Raw genomic sequence first — 26,503 nt, forward strand, 5'->3', positions numbered from 1 at the left:
CCAGTGTCTGGAGCTGGGCCCATAACCTATTGGTTATGTGTTAGAGAAGACACTAGTAGCTTGTGATGAGGCAGAACTTGGTTTACTTGTGTGGCTTAAGTTGCAAACATACAAAACATTTCAGCAAACTGTAACGGCAGAAATCTTGGTTATGAAGAGAGAGAGAAGAGAGAGAACCAACAAGTTTTACAGATATGCACAACTGGTAACCTTAGTGTACAGTGCCATCTACTGGTCAAGTGATATTAACACACAATACTGTATATAGTACATGCTGTTGCATCCCCATCAGGGGCTAGAATACCTTTTTCTGTTGATGCTTAGCTGGGGTTTCACTTGCTTGCACATATGTTCTGTATTCAGAGTGAGAAATAACAGCGTACAGTGGGACATCAGGTAGTTCACACACCTGAGAGGGTGGAAAATATGTAGGGGCCAGGAGCAAAGAAGCAGTGATGATTCAAGGCAAAGGCCACCGGAAAAGTAAGTATATTGCCTGTTCTTTTCTGAAAGGGTCACTTTAAGCATTTGTTTGTGTATTAAATATGTGTACATAGCATGAGTTGGTGGAATTGTCTCAACACAACAAATTCCAGCTCTAAAATCTGTGATGATAGTCTTTGACATGGTGACTAATATACATTATTATTATTGTCCTGAAGCTTGAGTAAGAAGGGACCGTGAGGCAGAAGAATACATGGCTGAGCTGCAGGTGCACAAATAGGAGGATTATGGTGATACATTAGACTCAGAACAAGTTAAACAAGATTGGGTTTACAGAAACTGCATTCATGGTTTATGGTCTGTACAAAACTCAATATGACTATAACTATAACTCCATAGCCACAATATACAATCTAAATTGGAGGCCCTGCTAGGTGTGTTCCCTCCAACATGAATAGAATTCTGTGAAGATGTCTAGGTGTTTTAGAGTTCATGGGCATGTGCAAAGCACTGATAATAGAATATGTTTGGGTTAAACATAGACTTTATAATAAACAGGATGGAATGATTTCGATTTTACATACACAATTGTGAAATTTCCCAATTCCCTGTCTAACCAGATTTATTATACCAAGGTGCTTTGCATTTTAAGGTGTGTGATGACATGGCATTGTTTCAATTTACCTTAACCTTATAAACACATAGACATCCTACTGAATGTATTTCTTGCTATTGCCGTTGATAACCTCGCAGAGGCTGAAAACCTCACTTCTGCACAGAAAGCAAAAGCGGAAGAACGAAAACGCAAGAAATTAGCAAGGTCGGAAGGTGTATTTTTTATGTAAACTCTCTCAAGAATTAAACTGTAAGCTGAATTTTTTTTTGTTTAAAAATTTAAGCGAAGTTCAGCTCTGCTGTCACCTGAAAACACAGTGGAGATGATTTATTAAAACTAGAGAGTGCAAAATCTGGTGCAGCTGTGCATATGCCAATCAGCTTCTATCTTCAGCTTGTTCAATTACGCTTTGACAAAAAAAAAACAACTTTGAAACTGATTGGTTTCCTTGCAGAGCTGCACTAGATTTTGCAGTCTCGTTTTAGTAAATCAACCCCTATCTGTTTCACCAAAAATAAAAGTCTTTTTTAGACTAACCTCAAAAAAGGCTGTGGTCATTATGGATGAAAACCTTCAGGCAAGAAACTGTTAAGCACTTGGCATCTACTGTATATGAATGGAATGTCTAAGAGATGGCTCTGAGTTGAAATTTGATCATCAGACATGTATGTGTAACCAGCAGTCAAGTTAGCAGGTGTCAGGAGCATGCACAAATTCAGACATGTTCTGTAGCAGTACTTGTGGTTGTAAGAAACAAGTTGACTCATTCAAAAGAGAGTTCACGCAGTAAGAGTGTATAGTGACCTGCAGCATTGTGCCAGAAATCAGCTTTCCATAGTGTGCTCATTGCCAAAAGATTACTTCATATTACCCCTCCAAACTGTAGTAAGAGATATGGAGCCTGCCATTACTGACCTATTTCTGAAAACGCTAACTGCCTGTAGGTAAATTATACTGACAATTCAAACAGAGAAGTTTGTTTAGGCAAACAATGACATTGATTTACCAAAGGCAAATTTTTGCTCCACAAGTTGCACTTTGCAAGGAATGTTTCCCCAGAGCTCATTGAATGTAGGAAAGCTCTGCCAACTCCATCATCCAATCATGTGCAACCAAAAATGCTGTTTTTCTTTATTTTCTTTGCACCTGATTGGGTATTCTTTGCAAAGTGAGATTGCACCACATTCACTAAGCTCAGCTGCCAATTGCCTTGCATGGTGTAACTTCCCTTACACCGTAAACAGCCTATTTTCCTTTAATAAATCACCCTCCAAGGGGTTGAATAGGTTACCTTGAAAATAATCCCACTTTCATTTGCTCTAATTTATATTATTAGCCCAATTTAGTAATGCTTTTTTGTAGGTTCTGATGTGTTCCCGTACAGTAATGTTTTGAGGTGTAGGGAACAATGACAAGATCCTAATGAGTCCACATTGCTTTTATGTTATTGCAATGGTATACCAAGCAAATCTTAACACTCAGTGAATATCTGTATATAACATTGTATATATAAATAAGGTGGCAAAAATAAAAAAAGTAAAGGGTTTAATAACTGACAGCAAGTTAAAGATAACAACCCCCCCCCCCCATCCAATCTCCCTCTATGCAGCAAAAGCCTACCTTCTTCTGCTAGCAAAAATCCCATCTCCCTCTGCATGCCCCCCTACCAGAAAAAATCCTTCCCCTAATCAGTGACAATCTACCCCTCTCCTAGCAAGCAAGACCTGAAGCAGCATCCAGAAGGCTTCACGCAGCTTTGTTATATAACACGTCAGAACCAAGAAGGAGCCTAGGAGAACTTTTCTTGATTCAGACAGTGTCACGTTATCTGAGGTCTGACAGAAATGCCAGGCACATTACCACTATGCAAGTGCAACGCAATCCATGGCTTGGCCGGGACCCAGCATAGTGGTAATGTGCAGGGTGGGTGGGGGAACCTAGTGTACACCTCATCTGACTGCACACAGAGCAGACTGCCCCCCTATAGTAACACCACTTTGCTATTGGAATCATCATGATGTTCCTCAGCATTTGGAAGATCCTGAAGTAGAGATGCAGAAATGGAATGGAAATCAAAGCCTGGGATGATTTCAGCCTTTAATGACCAAGTGCAGTTACAAACCTTGCACCCACTATCATTAAATTCCTGCATTTTATGACTTTATAGTGGGGATCGACAATCCGTCGATCGCGGTCTACCTGTCGACCGTGGGCAGGTGACAGGTAGACCATGTACAAGTAACTCCCCCCCTTCCCCCAGCCCCCTCCACTGCTGTCATCCTCAGTGCACAGCAGAGAGGGGAAGGCAGCAGGGCTCAAGACGGAGGGCGGGAGGAGGACCTGGCCAAATCAACTTTTCATATTAACCCACAGGTGATTGGTTGCTAGGACTGACACTGTACATTTTTAAGGTAGGCTAAGTTTGTATTTTTACAGTTACATTTGTTTTATTATTTTTTTCTAACTTTTCCTTTCTATTTAGTTAGGCCTTGCTTTTTCTTTTTAATGGTGCTGAGCCCCGTTGATCTTTAATCTCTTTCATGTTGTGCAGGTAGATCTCCACTTCTCAAAGGTTGCCTACCCCTGCTTTATAGGCACTCTTTTATATTTTATGTATTTATTTAAAGAACACCTAAAGCCATGGCTTCTTTGCCATCCCTGTCCCATTAGAGAGAATTATCTTCACTTCCTGTTGGGTAGGTACAATGGGATCTAATAGGAAATCTCTTCAAAATACAAGAAATTCCCTCCTTTATGGTAGTCACTCACTGTAACAAGTGGAAATTTCACCCTTAACTCCTGCTTTGGTGGCAACTCAAAATGTTGAACTTTCCTATCACAATCAGTCCTAGGGAACAACCATCCTCAGGGCACACAAACAGCAATAAAAACTTAGCTTAATAGGGGTTCTAACCCTTCCCTACTCTATCCATGACTAAAAAAAGACATTTTGGCTTTAATTACACTTTAATTTATGTTTACAATATAACCTGAAGTAGTTATTTTTTTCTTTTCAGGGCGAATCCAGATAAATCAGAGGAAGAAAAGCTCCTCTTAGCAAAGAAATTAGAACAAAAAGCCAAAGGGGAAGGCATACCTACTACAGCCAAGGCAAGACACAATTTTAGGACAGATGCCGCTAAAAGGCTAGACAATTGCTTTTAGTTGTCCAATATCATACTGGTATCTAATGAGCCAGTATGGTGTTTTAGAAATTGAATACAAAAAGTGTGAATTTCAAAGGTGCTCACCTTCAGAGGTTTGTTTAATTCACAGTTCTGTTTTTAGCTTTCATGGGGACATCTAGTGGTAGAAATGAGGAAAAGATATTTTTCGATTCAACAATTAAAAATGTATTTGAAGTTTTATGATATTTGACTGCCAAAATACATATTTGATTTATATAAGCAGCTTGCTAATAAGGTTGAATTTGGTGTAGGTTATTGTTAATGTTTGGCTTTCTACTTTATGAGGGGACTTCTGACTCCAATACGTCTGTTAAAAGGCAGATACTTAGTTATCTAACACTGATGTGTAGAAGGAATTGGCTTAGTTTACCAATGCCAGGACAAGGTCCCCAAGTGCCCTAGGTTAAAATGACAACGTACACTTGCCACACAGAGCTGAGACAGATGGTGTTTGTTCATCTTCCTATACAGTGACATAGCCAGCACAGAGTGCAAGACATCTGCTGTTTGCTGACCATAGTTACCACTTTTTGGTCCATGCAAAATAACAAGAATTGTGCCATGGTTGTACCAGTGTAGTTTAGACATATTAGGTAAACTGAAATAGGGCCAGGGCAAGCACCTGAGGTGGAAGCCTCTCCTACCTCTTTGTAGGCTGGGCCCTAATTGCAGCTGCTTGCATGCAGAACAACTGTATGTGTTCTTGTTTAAAGCGTAACCAAAACCTAAAACAATAATGTAATATCTTGTAGCTTACTAGTCCTTAGTTGTTGTGGCTGCATTGTTTTCTTTTTTTCAGGCTAAGTACAAAAAATACCTGCCAATAATGCAGTATCCTTGTTGCTTCCTGTGAGGTGACCTGCATTGCGCTATCAGTTCAGTTCACTTTACCCTGTACCAAAACTAACCAGCATAGGTGTACTAAATAATTCTGTCGCATATGTAGCGCTACTCTCGTGAGGTTTGCCCAGGTTTCCCCCTTCCTTGCCCCGCAGCCAGGCAGCAGGTATTTTCTACAGCCAGGAACACACACACACACATGCTCATTGTCTTCAATGACCAGTCTAGAGGATGTTTGTTTTGGAGTTTTATTGTATAACTGGGGATAGGGAAGGGGAATTTAGTAGGATACTCCAAAATCAGAACTATCCACACTGAGGACATCTAGCTGATCTCTTAGTTGAGCCCCGTTGAAGTTCAGGTTAAAAGCAGATAGCAAGCTTCCCTTTAGATTGTAGCAGCAAGTAGTTTAGGAGTGAGCAAAGTCCCTTTTTGCAGTACTAGTTACAGGGCTGAGCTCCACAGGTACAAGCCAGTTACAACAGACTACAACAGCCCAAAGATAACATGACTGAGCAAAGTATGCAGTAGCAACAGTTGGACAAACTCTTCAGAACACTAACCAGTGTTTCATTTTCTCAGACCCACGCTGACTATCAAGTACTGAAATTCCTCAATGTCTGTACTAACAAGGCCAAGGACAGAATGGTGGGCTCCTTCCAATCTTCCAAACAAAACCCTCCAGTGATATCAGACAGATCTTTGGCAGACAGCTCTCCTCAGTTAGCTTACTGTACAACCAGGGTCATTCTCTCTAACTTCAGGCCCTCAGGTCAACCCACCTGAGGCCGCATGGCAGGCAGTGCCAGGCAAGGCAAGCCTGCTTCCAGCCTGACTTGGTTCAATCCTCTCCTGGGAAAGACCAAACCCCTGTGCTCACAGAACATAAATACCACTCCCTGCATGTATTCATATTAATGCTGCTCATTTGCATCATTCCCTCCCAGGTTCCGGAAGGCTCTCATAGTTTCCTGAAGGCAGGCAGAACTCAAGGCAAACTCAGCAGTGCCAGAGCATCATGAGCAGACCCGAATAATCCATCACAGCATTGTGGATAAGCAGAGAGCCCAACTAGATTTTCTCTTGTCAGAGAAACACAATTATACTTATCCTAATTAAACAAATCCTAGCACCTAACCAGGAGGATGCTACACATACTTGGTCTAAACAAAATTGAGTTACAACTGGGAACTAGTAACCAAGAACAGACTAATAAATACTGTATATTGATAGACATTGTTTTTCTATTTGAAAATGACAAATAAGGGCCCCATGTTAACATTTATATCCCCCTTTCTCTCTTCTTACAGTTAAAGATAGATGAATTTGAGTCTAATGTCAATGAAATAAAAGATCCTTATCCCTCTGCAGATTTCCCAGGTAAAACAGAATTTGTTTCTGTATTCTAATACTATACACAAAAAATGTAAAATGTCATCCAAATGAAGAGGCTATACAGTGTACAATCCTTTACACACTTTACTTTATAAAATAGGTATATTATATTGATGTTAAATCAGACAGGGCTTAGCACAGTGGTTGCCAACTTATGAGCTAAAGAAGGCCTCAAACTCAGCCCCTGACATCACCAAAGGGCAGCACATAATGTTCAATATATGTAATGCCTGAGAGGACTGTCAGAAATGGCAGAAATTGCAGACCTAATAGAGAAAATGAGGGTGAGAGAGTGTGAACATGCTACATTTTTGGCTGGGGATATGTTGCAGAAGACAATATGAGCCTAAGAACATGTTATATGAGCCTAGTAGAGTTCTATGCTATATCATCATATCCTATAGTAATATTCCCAGTATGAACTGCTGAGATCCAAGGGCCAAACATCATGCACCAAAGGGACGCATGTGGCCCTCGTGCTGCAGGTTGTGCACCAAGGGCTTAGCACATTTCAGATATAGCTGGTTAGGCATCTATTTATGTTTTTATGATGCAAAAATGTCACTTAAGAGCTACTGTAAGACAAAAAGGCACCTATATGTTGAAAGGAAACAAAAACATTGTCAAGGATATTATACACAACTGGAAACATTTTCCGAACTCTGGAATCAGTGGGAGTGAAGACTGGTTCTAGTTGTTCCATTATAAAGAAATGGTGTGTGCCCACATTCATGCCAGATTCACGCTGTACAGTCCACTGGGGGCCACACATTCCCTGCAGAAATTCTACCAGTGGGTTTGTTACTTCTGCACATGTGAGCAAAAATACCATTCATTCCTATGGAGATGCCATCTATCGTACAGTACATCATGATGGACAACTTCTCTGCAGGAGGATGTAGATGTAAGAGACTAGGTATGAGGAGCTTGGAGTGGTGGTTGCATGACTGCCTTTGGACACACAACATGAATCTATCCGGAGTTTAAATAGGTGGTATAAAATGGTGTCACACCCCTAGCTGTGCTGTATGGCAGAGGTTTATGAACCACATGTGTGGCTAGACAGAATAACAAATGTGGGAAATAAGATAATTCACATACAGTATGTGTATTTCAACATACACTATATTGCCAAATTTATTGGGACACCCCTCCAAATCATTGTATTCAGGTGTTCCAATCACCTCCATGGCCACAGGTGTATAAAATCAGGCACCTAGGCACCTCTGCCTCTTTGAGGAACGGGGAAGGTGGATTGGAAGCAGTAGGAAGCTTCCGGAGAGGGAGAAATTTTGGACTGCCCGGAAGGAATTTTTGCTTGGTCTGCATTGGAAGAGGGTAATGGTATTTTATATCACAAGAGAGATGGCACTATTTTATTTGGATGCGTGTGTTTTCCTATGAGAGGGTAATGGTATCTAGTACTTTTGGATGGTGACACTGGTTGTGGAGTGTTGCACTTAATCACAATTTTTGGATTTTTGGAGTGTTGATTTGTCACGGGTGGGAGTGTAGGAGGAATCACTTTTAGTTTCTCACGAGTGCGTTTTTTTCTGTTTTAATGATAATGCACTATATTGAGTTTATATTTTTTTGAGGTATCCTGATTTGAGGTTCCTGGATTGAAAATCAGCAAAGTGAAGTAGTCCCCAACGTTTGAAAAAGCACTATATATTGAAAAAGCACTATATATGGACTCATATGTGGACATTTGCTGTTATATGTTGTTGCACTGTTGGGGGTGGTAGAGGGAGTATCGAAAAGATCTAATTTATACCTAGGCACACAAACCACTTGTACAAACATTTGTGAAAGAATGGGTCACTCTCAGGAGCTCATTGAATTCAAACGTGGTACCGTGATAAGTTCCACCTGTGCAATAAGTCCATCTGTGATATTTCCCTGCTACTAAATATTCCACAGTCAACTGTTAGTGGTATTAGCAACTGGGAACAACAGAAACTCAGCCATGAAGTGGTAGGCCACGAAAAATGACAGAGCGAGGTCAGCGCATGCTGGAGCATACAGTGCGCAGAACTGTCGCCAACTGTCTGCGGAGTCAATAGCTAAAGACCTCCAAACTTCATGTGGCCTTCAGATTAGCACAACAACAGAGAGCTTCATTGAATGGGTTTCCATGGCCGAGAAGCTGCATCCAAGCCTTACATCACCAAGTGCAATGCAAAGTGTTGGATGCAGTTGTGTAAAGCACACCACCACTGGACTCTAGAGCAGTGGAGACATGTTTTCTGGAGTGACAAATCATGCTTTTTTGTCTGGCAATTTGATGGATGTGTCAGGGTTTAGCGGTTGCAGGGAGAAGAATACTTGCCTAACTGCATTGTGCCAAGTGTAAAGTTTGGTGTATGGGGGATTATGGTGTGGGGTCGTTTTTCAGGGGTTGGGCTTGGCCTCTTAGTTTCAGTGCAGGGAACTCTTAAGGTGTCAGCATTCCATGACATTTTGGGCAATTTCATGCTCCCAACTTTGTGGGAACAGTTTGGGGATGGCCCCTTTCTATTCCAACATGACTGTGCACCAATGCACATAGCAACGTTCATAAATACATGGATGAGCAAGTTTGGGGTGGAGGAACTGCCTGCACAGTCAACCTGACAGAACATCTTTGGGATGAATTAGAGCAGAGACTGCGAGCCAGACATTTTCGTCTGAAATCAGTGCCTGGCCTCACATATGCTCTTCTGGAAGAATGGTCAAACATTCCCATAGACACACTCCTAAACCTTGTGAACAGCCTTCCCAAAACAGCTGAAGCTGTTATAGCTGCTCAATACTCAATACTCAATATTGAACCCTACAGATTAAGACTGGGATGCCATTAAAGTTCATGTGCATGTAAAGGCAGGCATCCCGATACTTTTGGCAATATAATATATTTGTATTTTAGCTGTTTGGATGGAGATCAAGTTTAATATGAAGGAATTAACACAAAGTTCATTTTTCCTGCAGTTATCTCTCTTTAGTCATCTTGATGTTGCTTTCCACTTCTTTTTTACTTACTTGTGGCTTTCTCATCATCCACATGTTTCTGCATTGTCTGTTAGGTGATGATGAGGAGGAAGAACCAGACATCCCACTAAGTCCTCGCCCTCGTCCTCTTGCAGAGCTACAGTTAAAAGAAAAGGCAGTGCCAATGCCAGAAGCCAGCTCATTCTTCATTTTTAGCCCCACCAACAAGTAAGTCTTGTTATTACACTGGCAAACAAGAAAGTACTGATACTAACTCTAAATACATCTGTAGTGTTCTAGAAAGGCTTGTGGTCAAATGCAGATTGTGGATAATTCAATGCATAAATTATACTTAAAGTGGTTGTAAACCCTTACATATACCCACTAAAGTGACTAGCCACAGGTAATACAGAAAATGAAACAAATCCTCTTACTAAGTTGTATCAGTTTATTTGCAGACCTCTCTACAGCCTTCTAAAACGCACAGATCAAAGGCTATTTCTCAGCTCCAGCAGGCAAGGGGCAGAGATCTAATGTCACAAACTGCACAGTACAGAGATGAGAACTTAGTGTACTCTGAGACCCGAGTAAAGGGAATATGGACACCCCCCACAAACACAGTCTTATGGGTAAACATGCAAAGCTGAGGCTGTCAATTACCTTCTGTGTGCTGGAGAGGGGCAGTACCATCATTCAAGATTCTTGGTGTTGGCATAACCTTGCAGAATTTATTCATGCAGAGGAATGAGAGAGCAGACTGAAATCAAACTTGGTGCTTTGGATTGAGACTAGTACACTATAGAGGGATATGCTGTGTTCATTTTTCATTTCAGCTTTTAAAACCACTTTAATTATTGCAAACAAGATGAAAAATCTTTGATTGTAATCCATGAATATGTATTATTTCATAATTCTTTATCCTTAACTTTTGCAGAATCAGAGTACTGTGCCATCGTATTATCAATGCCACTACTTTCACCAACTTCATCCTGCTGTTTATCTTACTAAGTAGTATCTCTTTGGCTGCTGAGGACCCCATCCAACCTGAATCTTTCCGCAACAAGGTGATGCTACACTCTTGGTAATAGAAAACAGGCAATAGTGGAAAGTAATATTGTAGAAGAAATTATATATACAGTAGTAACAGGAAATTAACACAACATGCTACTAGTCCTAGGCTAGAATGGCGTTTTTAGAATGTACAGTGCAGGACACCATGGTCCTGGGATTTCAGCTTTTCAGTGATTCACTTTTTTGGTTCCCATAGGAAAAAAAGGGCCATCCATAGGAAAAACAAAACTGAAATATACTTAAAGATTTCATGCATTGTTCTATCAATCAAATGCCAAAAAGCCATTCAGTAGATCCAAAATATAATGCTGTTTCAAACATACAAGTTTTTCTCTTAAATATATTTGGAAAGACTTACCTCACTCATTCATATTCAAAGTAGGCTTTCTAAAGTAGAACTCCAGTCTGCAGAAAGCTATATTTTTAAACTGTACTTCCACCTGCCTGCTGTTCACGTTTCTGCCCTTTTTTAACAATTATGTGATACTTTCTATGTTAAAACTAGAGAGTGAAAAAGTAGTCACATAACCATCTTTGCTTCTTTTTATCCTGTACTGCACCTTCTTTGGGAGTTAGGTGGAGTCAGCAAACTGTAGTAAAGGCCACAGCAACAATGACTGACATTTTTCAAACATCATGGCTATCTAAATTATTACACAGAGTTTTGCCTAAATGTAAACTGTACAAGACAACAAACCAAATGCTGTGTGTTACATGTTTTTTCAGTGTAACTTCACACTGCACAGAATATGAGCAGCATATGAGCTGCTGCAGAAGCATTCCTGTCACGTACCTGATTGGAGACTGAAATGACGAGGTCGGCCTCACTTGTGTCACTAGCCCTGACCCCACTGGAAGTGGAACAGAGGGTGTCTAGGGACCAGGGGGACAAGAGCACCAGCAGATGTTGTTTGCAGCTCTTGCAGTTGGAGAGTTTGGAAGACTGATGAACCTCCGATTCAGGCACAGTAGTAATATGCAGAGCTGGTATGGTAGATCGCCAGGTGTGCACCAGAGCAAGGCAGGAAGCAGGGATGGGAGACAGGTGCAGTGTCAAAGGAATAGCCAGGGTCATCAACGGGCGGACAGCGGGGTACCAAATCATAAGCAAGCCAAAGTCAGGAGCAGAGCCGAAGTCAGGAACAAGTATCAAGTAGGAGAGTAATCAGAGTCAGGTCAGGAACAAGCCAGGTCAGCAACAAGGAAATCACACAGGAACGAGCAGGAAATGGGGAACAGCTGAAGACCAGTTAGCACTCAGCAAAGGCAGAGGCACCTTTTAAATAGTCCGTCTGGTGCCAATCTTCACCGTGCGTGTGCGTGATCTTGCATTTCTGTGCACATGCGCACGTCTATTCACCAGCCATCTCACGGGAATTCCCTTACAATTCCCTAGTCCTAGGATATTGTATGCATAGGGAGGGGGGAGATTTTGCAGCTAACGCTCTCTCATCTAGATGAAACTGGCTCCTCAGGGGATGCAACTACTGTGACTTGACTTCACCTGAGGCCTAGGGAGGTGTTTAAACTGGTCAGTGGGCCTTGCAGAAGTCTTGACATCACACAGATAGGAAATGTGCCTTCTGCAATGTCCTGCAAAGAAAATTCAAGGGCATAAAGTGGAAGTGTGGGGAGGGGGAGAATATTAAATAGCAGCACAGTTTTCCACCAAGCACCAGAAGCAGAAACTGATGGGGCAGAAATTGGTGAGGCTGGAGTTCTGCTTTAATTTAACCACTCATAGCAATTAAAGATTAAGAACATAAAGGACAGTCACCTAATAGGACATGATCTTTGCCCAAGCATTTATCTGTTTCGAAGTGTCAATCTGGATTGGTGGTAAGATTGTGCCACATATAGTCCAAAGCAAAAATGTTACTAATTGAATTTGCTCTCTCCATAGCATGCAGAATGTTATGTTTCACACTGAAACATTGGGTAATATATACAGTACCTAATACATTCTAATTCTGAAAGATAACAAACATGTTTTATTAAGCATTGGGTATACAGTATAATGAGTTTTTAGGCAGCAATTACTCTTTTAAGGTTACGCCCTTGAAGTAATATACTAAGAGGTTATTATACATTTAAGAGCCTATAAACTATCTGTGTACTAGAAACATTCAGGCTTATGTCAGTGTATTCCGATATTGCAGCTTACATTTTTTTTTTTTTGCTTTAGATTCTTTCAAAGCTTGATATTGTTTTCACCGTGATTTTCACAACTGAAATTGTTCTTAAGGTAAATGTTACAAAATCACTCATCTTATGTCTTAAAGCAGTATTAAACTCAAAAACAAAACATTTAATAAATTGCAACTCATCAGTTCTTAGATGTGGTGGTTGCATTAGTTTTCTTTTTTAGTTTTTTTCCTTTATTTTCACCCGGTGATCCAGCCAAGTAAGTCTGTTAATTTTCAACTGACTTTAACAGACCAACCTGCCCAGACAAAAAAGCAGTTAGATGGTTGAGACAAACCATTAACCACTTTCCAACCAAGCTATAGCCAAATGATGGCTACAGTGCAGTCGGCTTTGGACACAGCTGATCACAGATCTCAGTAAAGGGCCAATTAGAGCTGCCCTTTACCATGTGATCAGCTGTGGCTGACCACAGCTGAACAGGAAAGGCAGTCCTTTCCTTACGCTGAGCCGGTAAGCAGCAATCTAAAGAGGGGACATATACACTGATAATCAGTGCCCTGATTATCAGTGTAGCCCCATCAGTGCCATCTTTCAGTTCCCACCAGTGATGTCTGTCAGTGCCCATCAGTGCTGGCTATAAGTGCCTATCAATGCTGGCTATCTTTGCCCATCTGTGCTGGCTATCAGTGCCCATCAGTGATGCCTGTTAGTGCCACCTATCAATGCCCATCAGTTCCGCCTATCAGTGCCCATCAGTGCCATCTATCAGTGCCCATCAGTGTCACCTATCAGTGCTGCATATCAGTGCAGCCTCATCAGTGCCTCCTCATCAGTGTCACCTCATCGGTGCCCATCAGTGCTTCCTATCAGTGCCATCTATCAGTGCTGCCTCATCAATGCACATCAGTGCCTATCTGTGCAGCCTATCAGTGCTCATCAGTGCAGCCTCATCAGCGCATATCAGTGAAGGAAAAAAATCACTTATTTACAAAACTTTATAACAGAAACTTAGAAAAACTTTTTTTTCTTCCAAATTTTCCATCTTTTTTCATTTGTTTAACAAAAAAATTAAAATCCCAGTGGTGATTACATAACACCAAATTAAATCTCTGTCTAAAAAAATTCTAAACATTTCGTTTGGGTACAGTGTTGCATGACCACACAATTGTCATTCAAATTGTGACAGCGCTGAGAGCTGAAAATTGGCTTGGACAGGAAGGGGGTGAAAGTGCCCTGTAGGAAAGTGGTTAAACATTGACAGCGGTGCTTATAATGGTCAGCTTCAATTCATTTATGTAAATCCTGATAATCAGTGCCCTAAAAAGGAAAAACATTTTGTTGTAACTGCTTATAAAGTGTTAGCAGGAGTTCAACTTCACTTTGCTAGTCGAATCCATCTCCCCAGTTTGACAATGCTGCTGTCTAAATGTGTCTGCTTTACTACTTCATGCAGAATGCAGACACCCTAAGACAGAAGGTGTGTCACTGGCAGGATCACCAGATGAAATAAAGAAAAGAATGCCTTAAAAAGAAAGCAAATGCAACTGTCACATGTAAGGATGGTATGTTGCAATATATTACATTTTAATTTGGGTTTAATACCAATGTAAATTTTCCCTTATATGTTTGTACATTTTTAACTATTATTCTTATTTTTCCTCACAGATGACAACATATGGTGCCTTCCTGCACAAAGGTTCCTTCTGCAGAAACTATTTTAATATTTTGGACCTTTTGGTCGTTGGAGTTTCCCTCATCTCAATGGGAATTGAGTGAGCACTACTACATATTGTTTTTCCCTTTTTTTAAAATATAAGGCCAAAGGGTCACCGTCAGCATTTCAAAAATACAAAGATAGCAATAAGAAATACAAAAATGTGATCATGGCAGCTAAAATAGATAACAAGAGACACATTGTTGAGGAGAGTAAAGAAAATTCCCAAATGTTTTCAAAAATATTAATTGTAAAAAGACTAGGTCAGGGCATATTGGCCCAATAAAAGATGATCATCAGAAATTGGTCACAAGTGAAAGGAGAAGGCAACTCCTCAGTTTATACAAAGGAAAATGAGGGATATAATATACAAGACAGTAATGTTAATAACATTATATTGAATGCATTCAAAACAGACTAAACAAACATAATGTGAATAAATGACCAGGACCAGATGGCTTATACCCAAGTGTTCTCAAGGAACTTTGGCACGCTATAGACAAACCATTACTCCTAGTATTTAAGGACAGCTCACTTACTGAAATGGTACTTGCTGACTGGAGAAAAGCAAACCTGGTACCAATATTCAAACAAGGGCTGAGATATACCGTATACTTGGAAACTACAGACCAGTCAGCCTAATATCAGTAGTATGTAAACTAATGGAAGGAATAGTAGGAGGTCATATCCAAGAATTTTCTGATGAAAATAGTATCATTAATAGTAACCAGCATGAATTTCTGAAAGACTGCTCTTGCCAGACCAACCTTTTGACATTCTGTGAAAAGGCAAGTTGTCATTTGGACATAGGAATGCCTGTGGACAGTGGGGTTTATTTACTAAAGCTGGAGAGTGTAAAATGAAGGGCACTTCTGCATAGAAACTAATCAGCTTCCAGGTTTTATTCCCAAAGCTTAATTGAACAAGCTGAGGTTAGAAGTTGATTGGCTACCATGAACCGGTGCACCAGATTCTGAGTGAACCAGCTTTAGTAAATCTCCCCCAGTGTATGTGGATTTTGCTAAGGCATTTGATACAGTACCTTATAAATGCTTAATTCACAAACTAAGGTAATTTGGCATATATGATATGGTATGTACCTAGATATAAAACTGATTGCAGTAGCGCATTAAGGGGTGTGGTTACTAATTTTATATTTTCTGAATGGTTTGGAGCTGAATGTTGGGTACCCAAGGGCTCTGTCTTGGGACCAATTCTGTGTAACATGTTCATAAACATTATAAAGGTTGGGATAAATATTTCAATCTCAGTGTTTAGTGACAATACAAAACTAAGCAAGGCAAGAACTTTACAACAGGATATAGACATTTTACAAAAGGAACTCAACAATACAGAAGGGTTGGCAGCTATATGGCAAATAAGGTTCAATATTGGCAAATTTAAAGTAATGCACTTGGGAACTAAAGCTATAAATGCAAGTTACATGCAAGGGGAAGAAACTGCAGGGAAATCAAGGATGGAAAAGAATCTGGAGGTCCTTGCGGATCACAGGCTTAGCCATAGCATGCAAAGCAAGGCTACAGCAAGCAGGGCTAGCAGATTATTAGCATGCATTAAATAGGGCATTTACTTCACAAAACTCTAATTCAGCCACATCTTAAGTATCTTGATTTCTGGCCACCAATCAATAAGGACATCCTTGAACTGAAGAGAGTCCAGAAAATGGCAAAAAATCTAATAAGGGGGCTGGAGGACCTCAGTTATGAGGAATGACTACATATAGTAATTGTATTCTCTCTGGTAAAGAGGCACTTAAGAGAGAACATAATAGCAATATACAAATCTTTATATGGTGACTCTAGCATTGGGAGACAACTAATTAATCTTAGGTCTCTATCAAAGACACACAGCCACACAATGAAGTGGGATGAGAAGTGATTCAATTTTAAACTGCATAAAGGGTTCTTTACTATTAGAGCAGTGTCAGTGGAGCATGTAGATGAAATTAAAAACTTGTAGATATGCTTCTAAGCAACCGTAATGTACAAGGCCATGGAAAATGGTAGTGACACACCCACACATACACACTCAGGTCAAACTGAAAGGACTATTTTCTTTATTCAACCTCATGTAATGATATGTAACTGTACATGTTGTAAAACATGGTAGTGTATAATGTAGCTTTACATCATCATTTAAAAAAATGAAAGCTGTTATCTGTCTGTTTACCAACTTGAACAGTACTATCTGATTGGTGAGTTTATTTCCAAACCTATTAATGTATTCCAGTGTTTTCCAAGCAATACTTTATGGTTTTAAGATAACTAACTATGGTCTATTTATCACATTTTTCAAGCACGATTCACACATTTTTCAACAGAATCATAGGTGGAAAATGTATGAATCCTGGGTGAAAGCTGTGTGACTCTTGGCAAAAACATTGGTAAATAGAGCCCCTTAGTATTACTTTTAGACTACTATACTGAGTTTAATTTGACAACCAGGACTATTTCTTGAAAAAGTCAGAAGTACCCCTGTGGGTACACACAACATAGGTTGAGACAGCCTCAAGAAGAACAAAGTATAATACTAATAATGGCCACATATCTTAAATTGTTACAAATACGTGCCAACCCTTCTATCTTTTTATTATTCACAATGTCTTACCTTCCTGATTTTTTTCTATAAAAGATCCAGCGCTATCTCCGTTGTTAAGATTCTCAGGGTATTGAGAGTACTGCGTCCCCTCCGAGCCATTAATCGTGCAAAAGGTCTTAAGGCAAGTAAACTGGCGCAACCTCTGTTTTGCTGATCAATGATTGATATGTTACCTGTACACAAAAGAGCAGCTTACAATTGAATATATTGCACGTACTCCTTAATCCTGTGCATATTTAAGTTTTGTATATTCAAATATGCATGGTGTTAATATTTTCTAATTATAAAAATTCTCTTACAAATTCAGTTGCTACCACAGCAATGAGGCACCAAGAAGTTTCACTGACACTGGTTCCCAGCATGCACCACTCATTTTAGTTGAGTGCTTTAGTGAGGTTGCAATTTAGCAATTAATATTTTTCATAAAAGGTATGGGTGGCAATATTTATCAATATTTATAAATCACAAAAACAGCTTTATATTAAAAGAGTTGTTCCAGTCAAATGTTTGTATTGTTTCATAATTTTAATATATATATATATATATATATATATATATATATATATATATATTAAAACATTGACATGTTATAAATCCTGTATTATGATAATAATATCTTTTCCTCTTGTTACAGCATGTTGTCCAGTGTGTATTTGTTGCCATTAAAACCATTGGAAATATTGTACTGGTCACGACACTTCTGCAGTTTATGTTTTCTTGCATTGGTGTACAGCTGTTCAAGGTAAATATCAAGGAAATAAATTACAATAGATAATATATGCCAAATTGTGCACACAGAGTGTAGCAATGATTGCATAATATTGCCTTTAAAAAGACCTGATAAAAAGTCTTTGTTTTCCAACAATATATAAACAATGTAAAAAAAATTTTTTAACACACAGTATGTCTTCTCTCACACTGATATTTCTTTAAAACCAAAAAAGGTATGTTATCTCCAACTGCTAAGACTCCATATGTCACAGTAGCAATATACAGTAAAAATGTACAAATGCTGCAGGTATACCAGTAAACCTATACTTTCTCAAATGTACTTAAAATCAAGGCAAGTTGAATTTCTGTAATTTTTCAGGGCAAATTCTACAGCTGCACTGATACAACAAAAATCACAGAGGAAGAATGCAAGTAGGTTCACCTAAAATAGTCATTAATGCCATATGTCACCCTTCCCTACATCCAGTCCCAATATCATCCCTGTTTTTCTACAATTATGTCTCTTTTAATAGGGGGTATTTTTTTGTGGCAAAGGATGGAAATCCCACCCATCTGGAGGCAGTACCCAGAGTTTGGTCACATAGCGACTTCCATTTTGATAATGTGCTTTCTGGCATGATGTCTCTTTTTACCATTTCCACCTTTGAGGGCTGGCCACAGTAAGTATAAGCCAACTAACACTCAATGTTACTCAAACCTTTGTTTTTCTTAAATATAGAAATGGTAATTTTATTAACAGGGATGTTACAGATTATGTAACACTAAAGTTCATATTTATAAAGCAAAGAATCTGTTTATCATTAAACATTTTCTGCAGATGAATCTTCCAGGTCCATGTGTTTTAGATGACAGTGATTGATTCTCCATCAGATAATGTTTCCTGAGAGTCACATTAATTGACATATAAATAAAGGCGTAAGAATAAACTTCTCTGAGCTGGACTTTCTCCGATGTGCCCAATTAGGCACATACTTACGTTCCCTTTCGGCAGAATTTCAGACATTACGTAAACTCACCTCATTTGAACAAACATGCTTCGATGGTAAGCTACTTTCCCATTTCCCATCTCATTTCTATGATCTGTTACTCGACTTGGATGGTCCAACAGAGCTCTTCTTTCTGCAACAGTGGGATTGTGATCTTAACACCTCTTTTTCACAAACCCAGCAAGAACAGACCCTTTGCTTTGCATCTTTTGCAAGCAGATATCAGGAAGAAGGATATAAACTTCTCACACAGTGGTACAAGACTCCAGCTAAACTACATTGAATGTTCCCCCAGGTACCTAACATTTGCTGGCGCTATCAGGAATTGAAAGAACTCTCAGAAATATCTTTTGGGACTGGTTTCTGGGATAAAGTATAAAAAACGATTCAGACCCTGACAGTTTTCCTTCACAAAAAAAATCACTGCATACCTTTTTAATGACTCCCCCTTATCCACCAAGATTTATAAACATTCTTGAGAGAATAGAAAGACAAATATTGGAAGATTTGGACCCCCTGTTTCTTTTCCGCTTGCCTCTCAGTGTTAATTTGCCCTCCTGTTCTCTGGTACACCAGGTAATGAGGGTGATAGACTTTGTGGTTGGAACTATCTGAGAGGGAGACAGTTACTGTCCCCTATTCCCCCCTCCCCCCACACACATACACACACCCTCCCTCTCTGTCCTCTCCTCTGTCCCTTCCTCCCTAAACCCTTCCTATCTCTCCATTCTTCCCAATTTTTTTCCCTTCACCCCCACTCTCCTAACCCCATTCTCAGCGCTTATCTCTGCTTACTACCATTTTTTGTGCTTTATGCACTATACATATGTATTGTTTTTTCATGAACTGGTGGAATTTTAAATTTTTTGCTAATTTATGGCAGCATTTTGCTGGGTCATGCAGCCTATAGCATTTACTGAGAAATACGTTGTTTAGCCTTTTATTACTTTCCTGTATACATATATGTCCTGTCATGAAGGGTTTTTTTTTTTCTCTTATACCGACTGGTTACCACTCTAGACATTGCTACCTGAATTCCATTATTAAATAAAGTATTTTTAAAAAAAGAATACATTTCCCTGTGCTCCTTTTTTTGGCTGTGAACTATACAATTGAAAAGGTTTTTTTATATTTGTTCAATAATAAAAAAATACCTCTTGATCCTGCAAGAAATCGAGTGCAGTCCTGTGTCATGTGTTGTTTTCTCAAGCAGTGTTATTAGCCTACCCAGTTTGCTCTGTGTACTACAAACCATACAAACTATATTATAAAGATGAGGAAAGGAGGAAGTGCTTTGTAGTCCTCATACAGTTTCTGTCCTAGGGTAATAACTCTGCTCCCCCATAGATAGAATACAGTGCTTTAGCATTTTTATCTTCAGACAGGAATTGTGTTACTGGCAGTATCACCAAGAGAAAATAAAGGAAAAAATCTGAAAAAGGGAAAACTAATGCAGCCACCACATCTAAAGACAGGTAGGCAGCAATATATTTGTTTCCCTGAGTTTAGATACACTTCAAATTTCATAAATTAAATTAGATAATTATTGCAACATTATCACAAAAGCAAAATGTGTAAAATTGCTGAAGAGAGCTTTGTATAAATGAGCAAAATACCTTAGGCTGTGGTGGAACTTTGGGGTTAAAAAGCCACTTAATTTATTTTGCCACCACTCAGTGGGTGTTACCTAAAAAACTTCTTTACAAGTGTCTTCCTCATCATTTGTGGTGTCCTATGTTAGTTAGATGGAGTTGAATTTTTAGAATGCTTGTATCTTTGGTATGAAAGAATGCAAAGCTATCACACGAGATACATTTGCAAAGCTGTTAAAGAGTGTAAAAGGAACTAGAAATATGTCAATATTTTTGTAGTGATAGATGTAACTAATACTTTTTATGTTCGTAGGTTATTGTACAGAGCTATAGACTCGCACGCAGAGGATATGGGACCTATCTATAATTACCGCATTGAAATTGCAGTCTTCTTCATTATCTATATCATCCTTATTGCCTTCTTCATGATGAACATCTTTGTTGGATTTGTCATTGTCACCTTTCAAGAACAAGGGGAGCAGGAGTATAAGAACTGCGAACTAGACAAAAATCAGGTAAATACTATGAGGCTGTCATTTCTCATAAGAAACAGTTTATTTTGTAGAAGATTTTGTGTTATATTTTAGTGTTTATCTTATGTTATATTTAAGTCTGTTTTCTCCAACAGAGGCAGTGTGTACAATATGCCCTGAAAGCCCGTCCCTTGCGGCGGTATATCCCAAAAAATCCACATCAATATAAAATCTGGTATGTGGTGACCTCCTCATATTTCGAGTACTTGATGTTTTTTCTTATTACACTGAACACCATCAGTCTTGGTATGCAGGTAAACATTTATTGTCACTGCCTCTTTATCAATTCATCAAGCATGACTACATAAAATAGCTTTTTCCATGTCTCCATATTGCATTTTCACCTTTATTTACCAATATTAATTCTGATTAGGCCTCACTTTATTGTCCTGTTTTCACTTCGAATTGGGAACAAGCATACAAAATCCTCAATTACACCAATTCAGAATTGCATGAAATATTTGTGGCTTAGATAGCATTATTCAAATTAGAAATATTATTCTATCCATTTGAGTTTTTTCTAGAGCTTATCGTGTAATGATTTTTTAAAACAAAGAAACAAGTGCACAGACATCTCAGTTGCGCCCAGAGCCCTATGCTTGTCTGTATGACTAATGCCACACAGTTACGGTTTCTAGCAATACAATTAAACTATACTGTATGTGGTTTTGGTACAACTTGATTATAGTGTCATTGTACCATGTTTTATTCAGTTGGGAATCTTGTGTAGTAGCTTTTGACTGCTATGGTCATCCTTAGTAGCAATACCTCGCTAAGCTGGTATACATATTCCCAGGTTTGTGTGAATGTGATGGATTTTTTTTTGTTTAAAAGTAAATGTACAATGTATAATATAGAGTACTCTTTAGGCAATAGCAATCTAGATTTTTAATGGATGCTCCAGGGGCGGACTGAAAACTCATGGGGTCCCCGGGCAATAAGGGATCATGGGGCCCCTGTGTCCTTGCCCAAACTCAAAAAAGCCTATGAAAAAGGTACCAGAGGCATCTCATGGGGCCCCCTACTGACCCCGGGCCCTCGGGCAGTGCCCGAGTTTCCAAATGGTCAGTCCGCCCCTGGGATGCTCTATACAACAGTGCTATTTCTGTTAAAGTAAAACAATCACAAACCCAATTCAAAGAGAACATATGATAAAAAAAAAAAGTTACCTTCAGTCAAAGCTGCATGTCAAAATAATCAGTAGACATAGAGATATAGGAAGCTGAAGCTATAAACTAACATTTTATGTACAATTCAAGCTAGGCATGTGTATAATTGGGAAATCCCGCTTTCAAGCCTCCCTATGACCACCATTCCTGACCCTAAAATGTGATGGCAGTCTCTCTGACTAATACACTGTGTGCACAATTATTAGGCAAGTAAGTATTTTGGCAAAATCATCATTTTTGCATATTGCCCAACTCCAAGCTGTATAAACTTGAATGCGTATTGGATTTAAGCATATCAGGTGATGTGTATTTGTGTGGTGAGGGAGGGTGTGGCCTAAGGAGATCAACACCCTATATCAAGGTCTGAATAATTATTAGGCAGCTTCTTTTCCTCAGGCAAAATGGGGCAAAAAAGAGATTTACCTGAACCTGAAAAGTCAACAGTTGTAAAAGGTCTTTCAGAGGGATGCAGCACTCTTGAAATTTCTAAGATATTGAAGCGTGATCACTGTGTTGCCTTCACAGGCTAATTGAATTAAAGTTACTTATATGGGACATGTAGTGTACCACTGCCATCTAGTGGCAAACATGTATGGCAGTTCTCCTCTGGATATGTAAGCTCTCAGACAGGAAATGACTCTTAGTTTAGGAACCTCGTCAGCCATTTTAGACTTCTATTAACTGTGGATGCAGTGTGCTTGCTTCTCTCCCAAGGGGCTTGAGACATCATCACCTGTAAGTGCCTTTCTTCTGTGTCATCTGTCATTTATGTTACACTAGTTATTCTATGTATACTGATATGCTGTTATTGTATTGTGTTTCAGTTTCACCTATAAAATAAAGTTGGATTCTTTGGTAGAGAACACAAGCAGTGGGCTTCTGTTTGCTGGAGATTCTGACAAGGGTTTAGCTGTCCGTTTAGAGCCACACATAGTCAGTGTTTTGAGAACGGAACAGTGAAAAGGTGAAGCGCAACAAGCCTGGAGATAGGAGTCACTGCACAGACAGAATGAGTCTAAGATCAGGAAGACAGTATAAGGCTGAAGATCAGTCACCCGGGACACATTAAGGGAGGGAGAGCATGCCAAGTGTCCAGCAAGATGATGCACACTCACACTCGTCTAGATCAGCAAGGTCCAGTCAGATTTCATCAGCAAGTGCCCTTTTAGCCAGAGCTCACGCCAAAGCAGAGGCAGCTCGTGTTCAGCTAGAATTCGCTGAAAAAGAGGCCACCGTTATGAAGGAAATTGCTGAGAAAGAAGCCACCGCGGCAGCAGCAGAGGCTGCCATTATGAAGGAAAGAGCAGAGAAAGAAAAAGAAAAATCAGAACAAGAAGCAAAGTTGCATATTCTTCAGCGTCAGTGTGCAGCCGCCGCAGCAGAGGCCGCAGCTTATGCTGAAATGGAACGGTATGGAAGTGGGTCTATCCACGAAGGCCCATATGTGCCTGAGAAACCCCTCTCCTCAGTAGAACGCACAAGGGAGTATGTCCAAGAACATTCAAGCAGCAATGCAACAAAACAGTTCCCTAATCCAGAGTCAGCTGAATCTAAACCAAGACCAGCAGAATCCTTGAGTGTACAAAAACAAACCAATCCAGAATCAGCTGAATCTAAACCAAGACCAGCAGAACCCCTGAGCGTACAAAAACAAACCGATGAGGCCAGCAGTACCAGAGCGATTAAAAATGAATCCTTAGTACAGCAATCCAAACACCAGAGTACACAAGATGTCACTAAATATCTTATCCGTAAAGAAATGGTTAATTCGGGCTTTCTCAAGTTTGATGACTGCCCTGAGAATTACTGGGCATGGAAGTCTTCTTTTCTGTATGCAGTCAAAGATTTAGGCTTATCAGCAGCCGAGATGCTGGACCTGATGATAAAATGGCTTGGGACGGAGTCAGCAGAACATGCAAGAAGGATGCGCAGGGTACATATATTTAACCCTCCAGCAGGACTTGATATGGCCTGGCAAAGGCTAGAGGAAAGATATGGATCACCAGAGGCAATTGAAGGTGCTCTAATGAAAAGACTTGAGTCTTGTCCCAAGCTAAACAGCAAAGACAACTTGAAACTGCAAGAGCTGGGTGATATTCTTTGGGAAGTCCAGTGTGCCAAAGAAGAAGGCTATTTAAGAGGACTTGCACATTTAGATACCGCCAGCGGTACTAAGCCAATAGTGGAGAAACTACCTCACAACCTGCAAGAAAATTGGGTGAGTGTTGGAGCCAAATACAAAGAAGAATATGATGTCCCCTTCCCCCCTTTCTTTGTGTTTTCTAGATTTGTACAGCAGCAAGCAAGGATCCGGTGTGATCCCAGCTTTTCCTTCATCACCAGCAGTCAACTGCCAAAGGCAGAAAAGCCACTTAGATCCTACAATAGGACTTCAGCGATCGCCCACAAGACAACGGTTCCCTCTGAGGACCCAGGCTGTCCAAGCAGCTACAAGGTAAACACCTTTGAAGGTCCTGACAGACTTTGCCCACTTCATAAAAAGCCCCATCCTCTAAACAAGTGCAAAGGGTTCAAAAGTAAACCCATCAAGGAAAGGATAGCCTTTCTTAGACAAAACGGCATCTGCTTCAAGTGTTGTGGATCCACTAAGCATGTAGCAAAAGACTGCAAAATACAAGCGGATTGCTCAGAATGTGGCAGTAACAGACGCATCACAGCTTTACACCCTGATACATTGCGTCAACCACTAGAGGTCGCTGAAGAGCAGAAAGATGAGGGCAGGGAGCAAAAGGATAATTCAGCTACCTCAGTAATGTCCAAATGCACTGAAATCTGTGGCGACAGTACAAGTCCACGCTCATGTGCCAAGATCTGCCTAGCAACAGTGTACCCCACAGGGAAAAAGGAGAAGGCAGTTAAGATGTATGTAGTTCTGGATGAACAGAGTAACAGGTCACTGGCAAGGTCAGACTTTTTTGATGCCTTCAACATTACATCAAGTGCTATCCCATACACCCTAAAGACATGTGCAGGAATGATAGAAACTTCAGGAAGAAGAGCTACTGACTTTACTATTGAGTCTCTTGACAAGAGAGTCCATCTCTCACTTCCCATTTTGATAGAGTGTGATATGATACCGGATGATAAAACAGAGATCCCTTCACCAGAAGTAGCCCGTCATCATCCTCATCTCAATTCAATATCTCACCTTATTCCAGCTATCCAGACAGATGCCTCTATTCTTCTACTTCTTGGGAGAGACATTCTACAAGTACATAAGGTACGCCAACAAATTAATGGGCCCTTTAATGCCCCCTATGCCCAAAGACTTGACCTAGGGTGGGTCATAGTAGGAGAAGTTTTTCTAGGAGCAGTACGTCGGCCTGACAGTGTCAATACGTCAAAGACATCTGTGCTACTGAATGGACGCACATCCCTTCTAAGTCCATGCCAAAACAGCTTTGTTGTGAAAGAAACCCTTAACATCCCAAAATCATATTGTGACTTTCCTTCTAGTTACAATAGAGACATTAGTAGTGGCATGGAGTCACTTTAGGGAACTCAGTATTCCAGAGAACAAAAGATGGCGACAAACAAGCAATGTCTATAGATGATCGAGCTTTTCTCCATATCATGGATAAAGAGACTTTCCAAGATGAAAACAACAATTGGGTAGCTCCCTTACCCTTTCGCACACCAAGATGTTACTTACCCAGTAACAGAGAGCAGGCCATGAAGCGCCTGAACACACTATGTAAAACCTTGCAAAGAAAACCTGAAGTGAAAAAAGACTTTACAGAATTCATCAAAAGGATGCTTGATAATAATCATGCTGAAGTAGCACCGTCACTGGATGAAGGTAAAGAACACTGGTATCTGCCAATGTTTGGCGTTTACCATCCACACAAGCCAGACCAAATAAGAGTTGTGTTCGATTCCAGTGCTCAGTATGGAGGTGTTTCATTGAATGATGTACTACTGAGTGGCCCAGATCTAAATAACACACTTCTGGGTGTCCTCTTACGCTTCAGGAAAGAGCCTATTGCTTTCACAGGTGATGTGCAACAGATGTTTTATTGTTTCCTAGTGAGAGAGGACCATCGTGACTACCTGCGTTTCCTGTGGTACAAGGATAATGACATAGCTAAAGAGGTGACAGAGTACAGAATGAGAGTACATGTTTTTGGTAACAGCCCGTCTCCTGCTGTTGCCATATACTGCATGCGCAAAGCTGCCCAGAAAGGTGCAGAATGTTATGGTCAAGATGCCAAACACTTTGTGATGAGACATTTCTATGTAGACGATGGACTTGCTTCAGCTAACACACCTAAAGGAGTAGTCGACATTCTCAACAAAGCAAAACAGATGCTGGCGGAGTCTAATCTGCGACTACATAAGATTGCCTCTAACAGCAAACAAGTCATGGAAGCTTTCACCGCAGAAGATAGAGCTAAAGATCTCAAAGACCTGTGCCTGGGAACAGACACCCTTCCTTTACAGAAGAGTTAGGCCTAAGCTGGGATCT

General features: G+C 40.0%; 1 protein-coding gene across 2 annotated transcripts in view; it reads left to right on the forward strand.

Annotated features, from left to right (window-relative positions):
- The window catches only part of CACNA1S (calcium voltage-gated channel subunit alpha1 S), a 342,071-nt gene that overhangs the window by 151,780 nt on the left and 163,788 nt on the right, over window positions 1–26,503 (forward strand). For both annotated transcript variants that reach the window (XM_089654106.1, XM_089654105.1), the window contains 13 exons: window positions 1,150–1,264; window positions 4,078–4,171; window positions 6,399–6,468; window positions 9,549–9,681; window positions 10,388–10,517; window positions 12,710–12,769; window positions 14,338–14,444; window positions 17,039–17,126; window positions 17,640–17,747; window positions 18,096–18,148; window positions 18,250–18,396; window positions 20,629–20,830; window positions 20,944–21,102. In XM_089654106.1, coding sequence (XP_089510232.1) covers window positions 1,150–1,264; window positions 4,078–4,171; window positions 6,399–6,468; window positions 9,549–9,681; window positions 10,388–10,517; window positions 12,710–12,769; window positions 14,338–14,444; window positions 17,039–17,126; window positions 17,640–17,747; window positions 18,096–18,148; window positions 18,250–18,396; window positions 20,629–20,830; window positions 20,944–21,102 — 1,466 coding nt within the window. The remainder of the gene's footprint in view (window positions 1–1,149; window positions 1,265–4,077; window positions 4,172–6,398; window positions 6,469–9,548; window positions 9,682–10,387; window positions 10,518–12,709; window positions 12,770–14,337; window positions 14,445–17,038; window positions 17,127–17,639; window positions 17,748–18,095; window positions 18,149–18,249; window positions 18,397–20,628; window positions 20,831–20,943; window positions 21,103–26,503) is intronic.

This window comes from Staurois parvus, unplaced genomic scaffold (genome assembly GCF_062004578.1).
Source record: "Staurois parvus isolate SC_StPar_1 unplaced genomic scaffold, SC_StPar_1.0 ptg000744l, whole genome shotgun sequence".
Classification (NCBI taxonomy): domain Eukaryota; kingdom Metazoa; phylum Chordata; class Amphibia; order Anura; family Ranidae; genus Staurois; species Staurois parvus.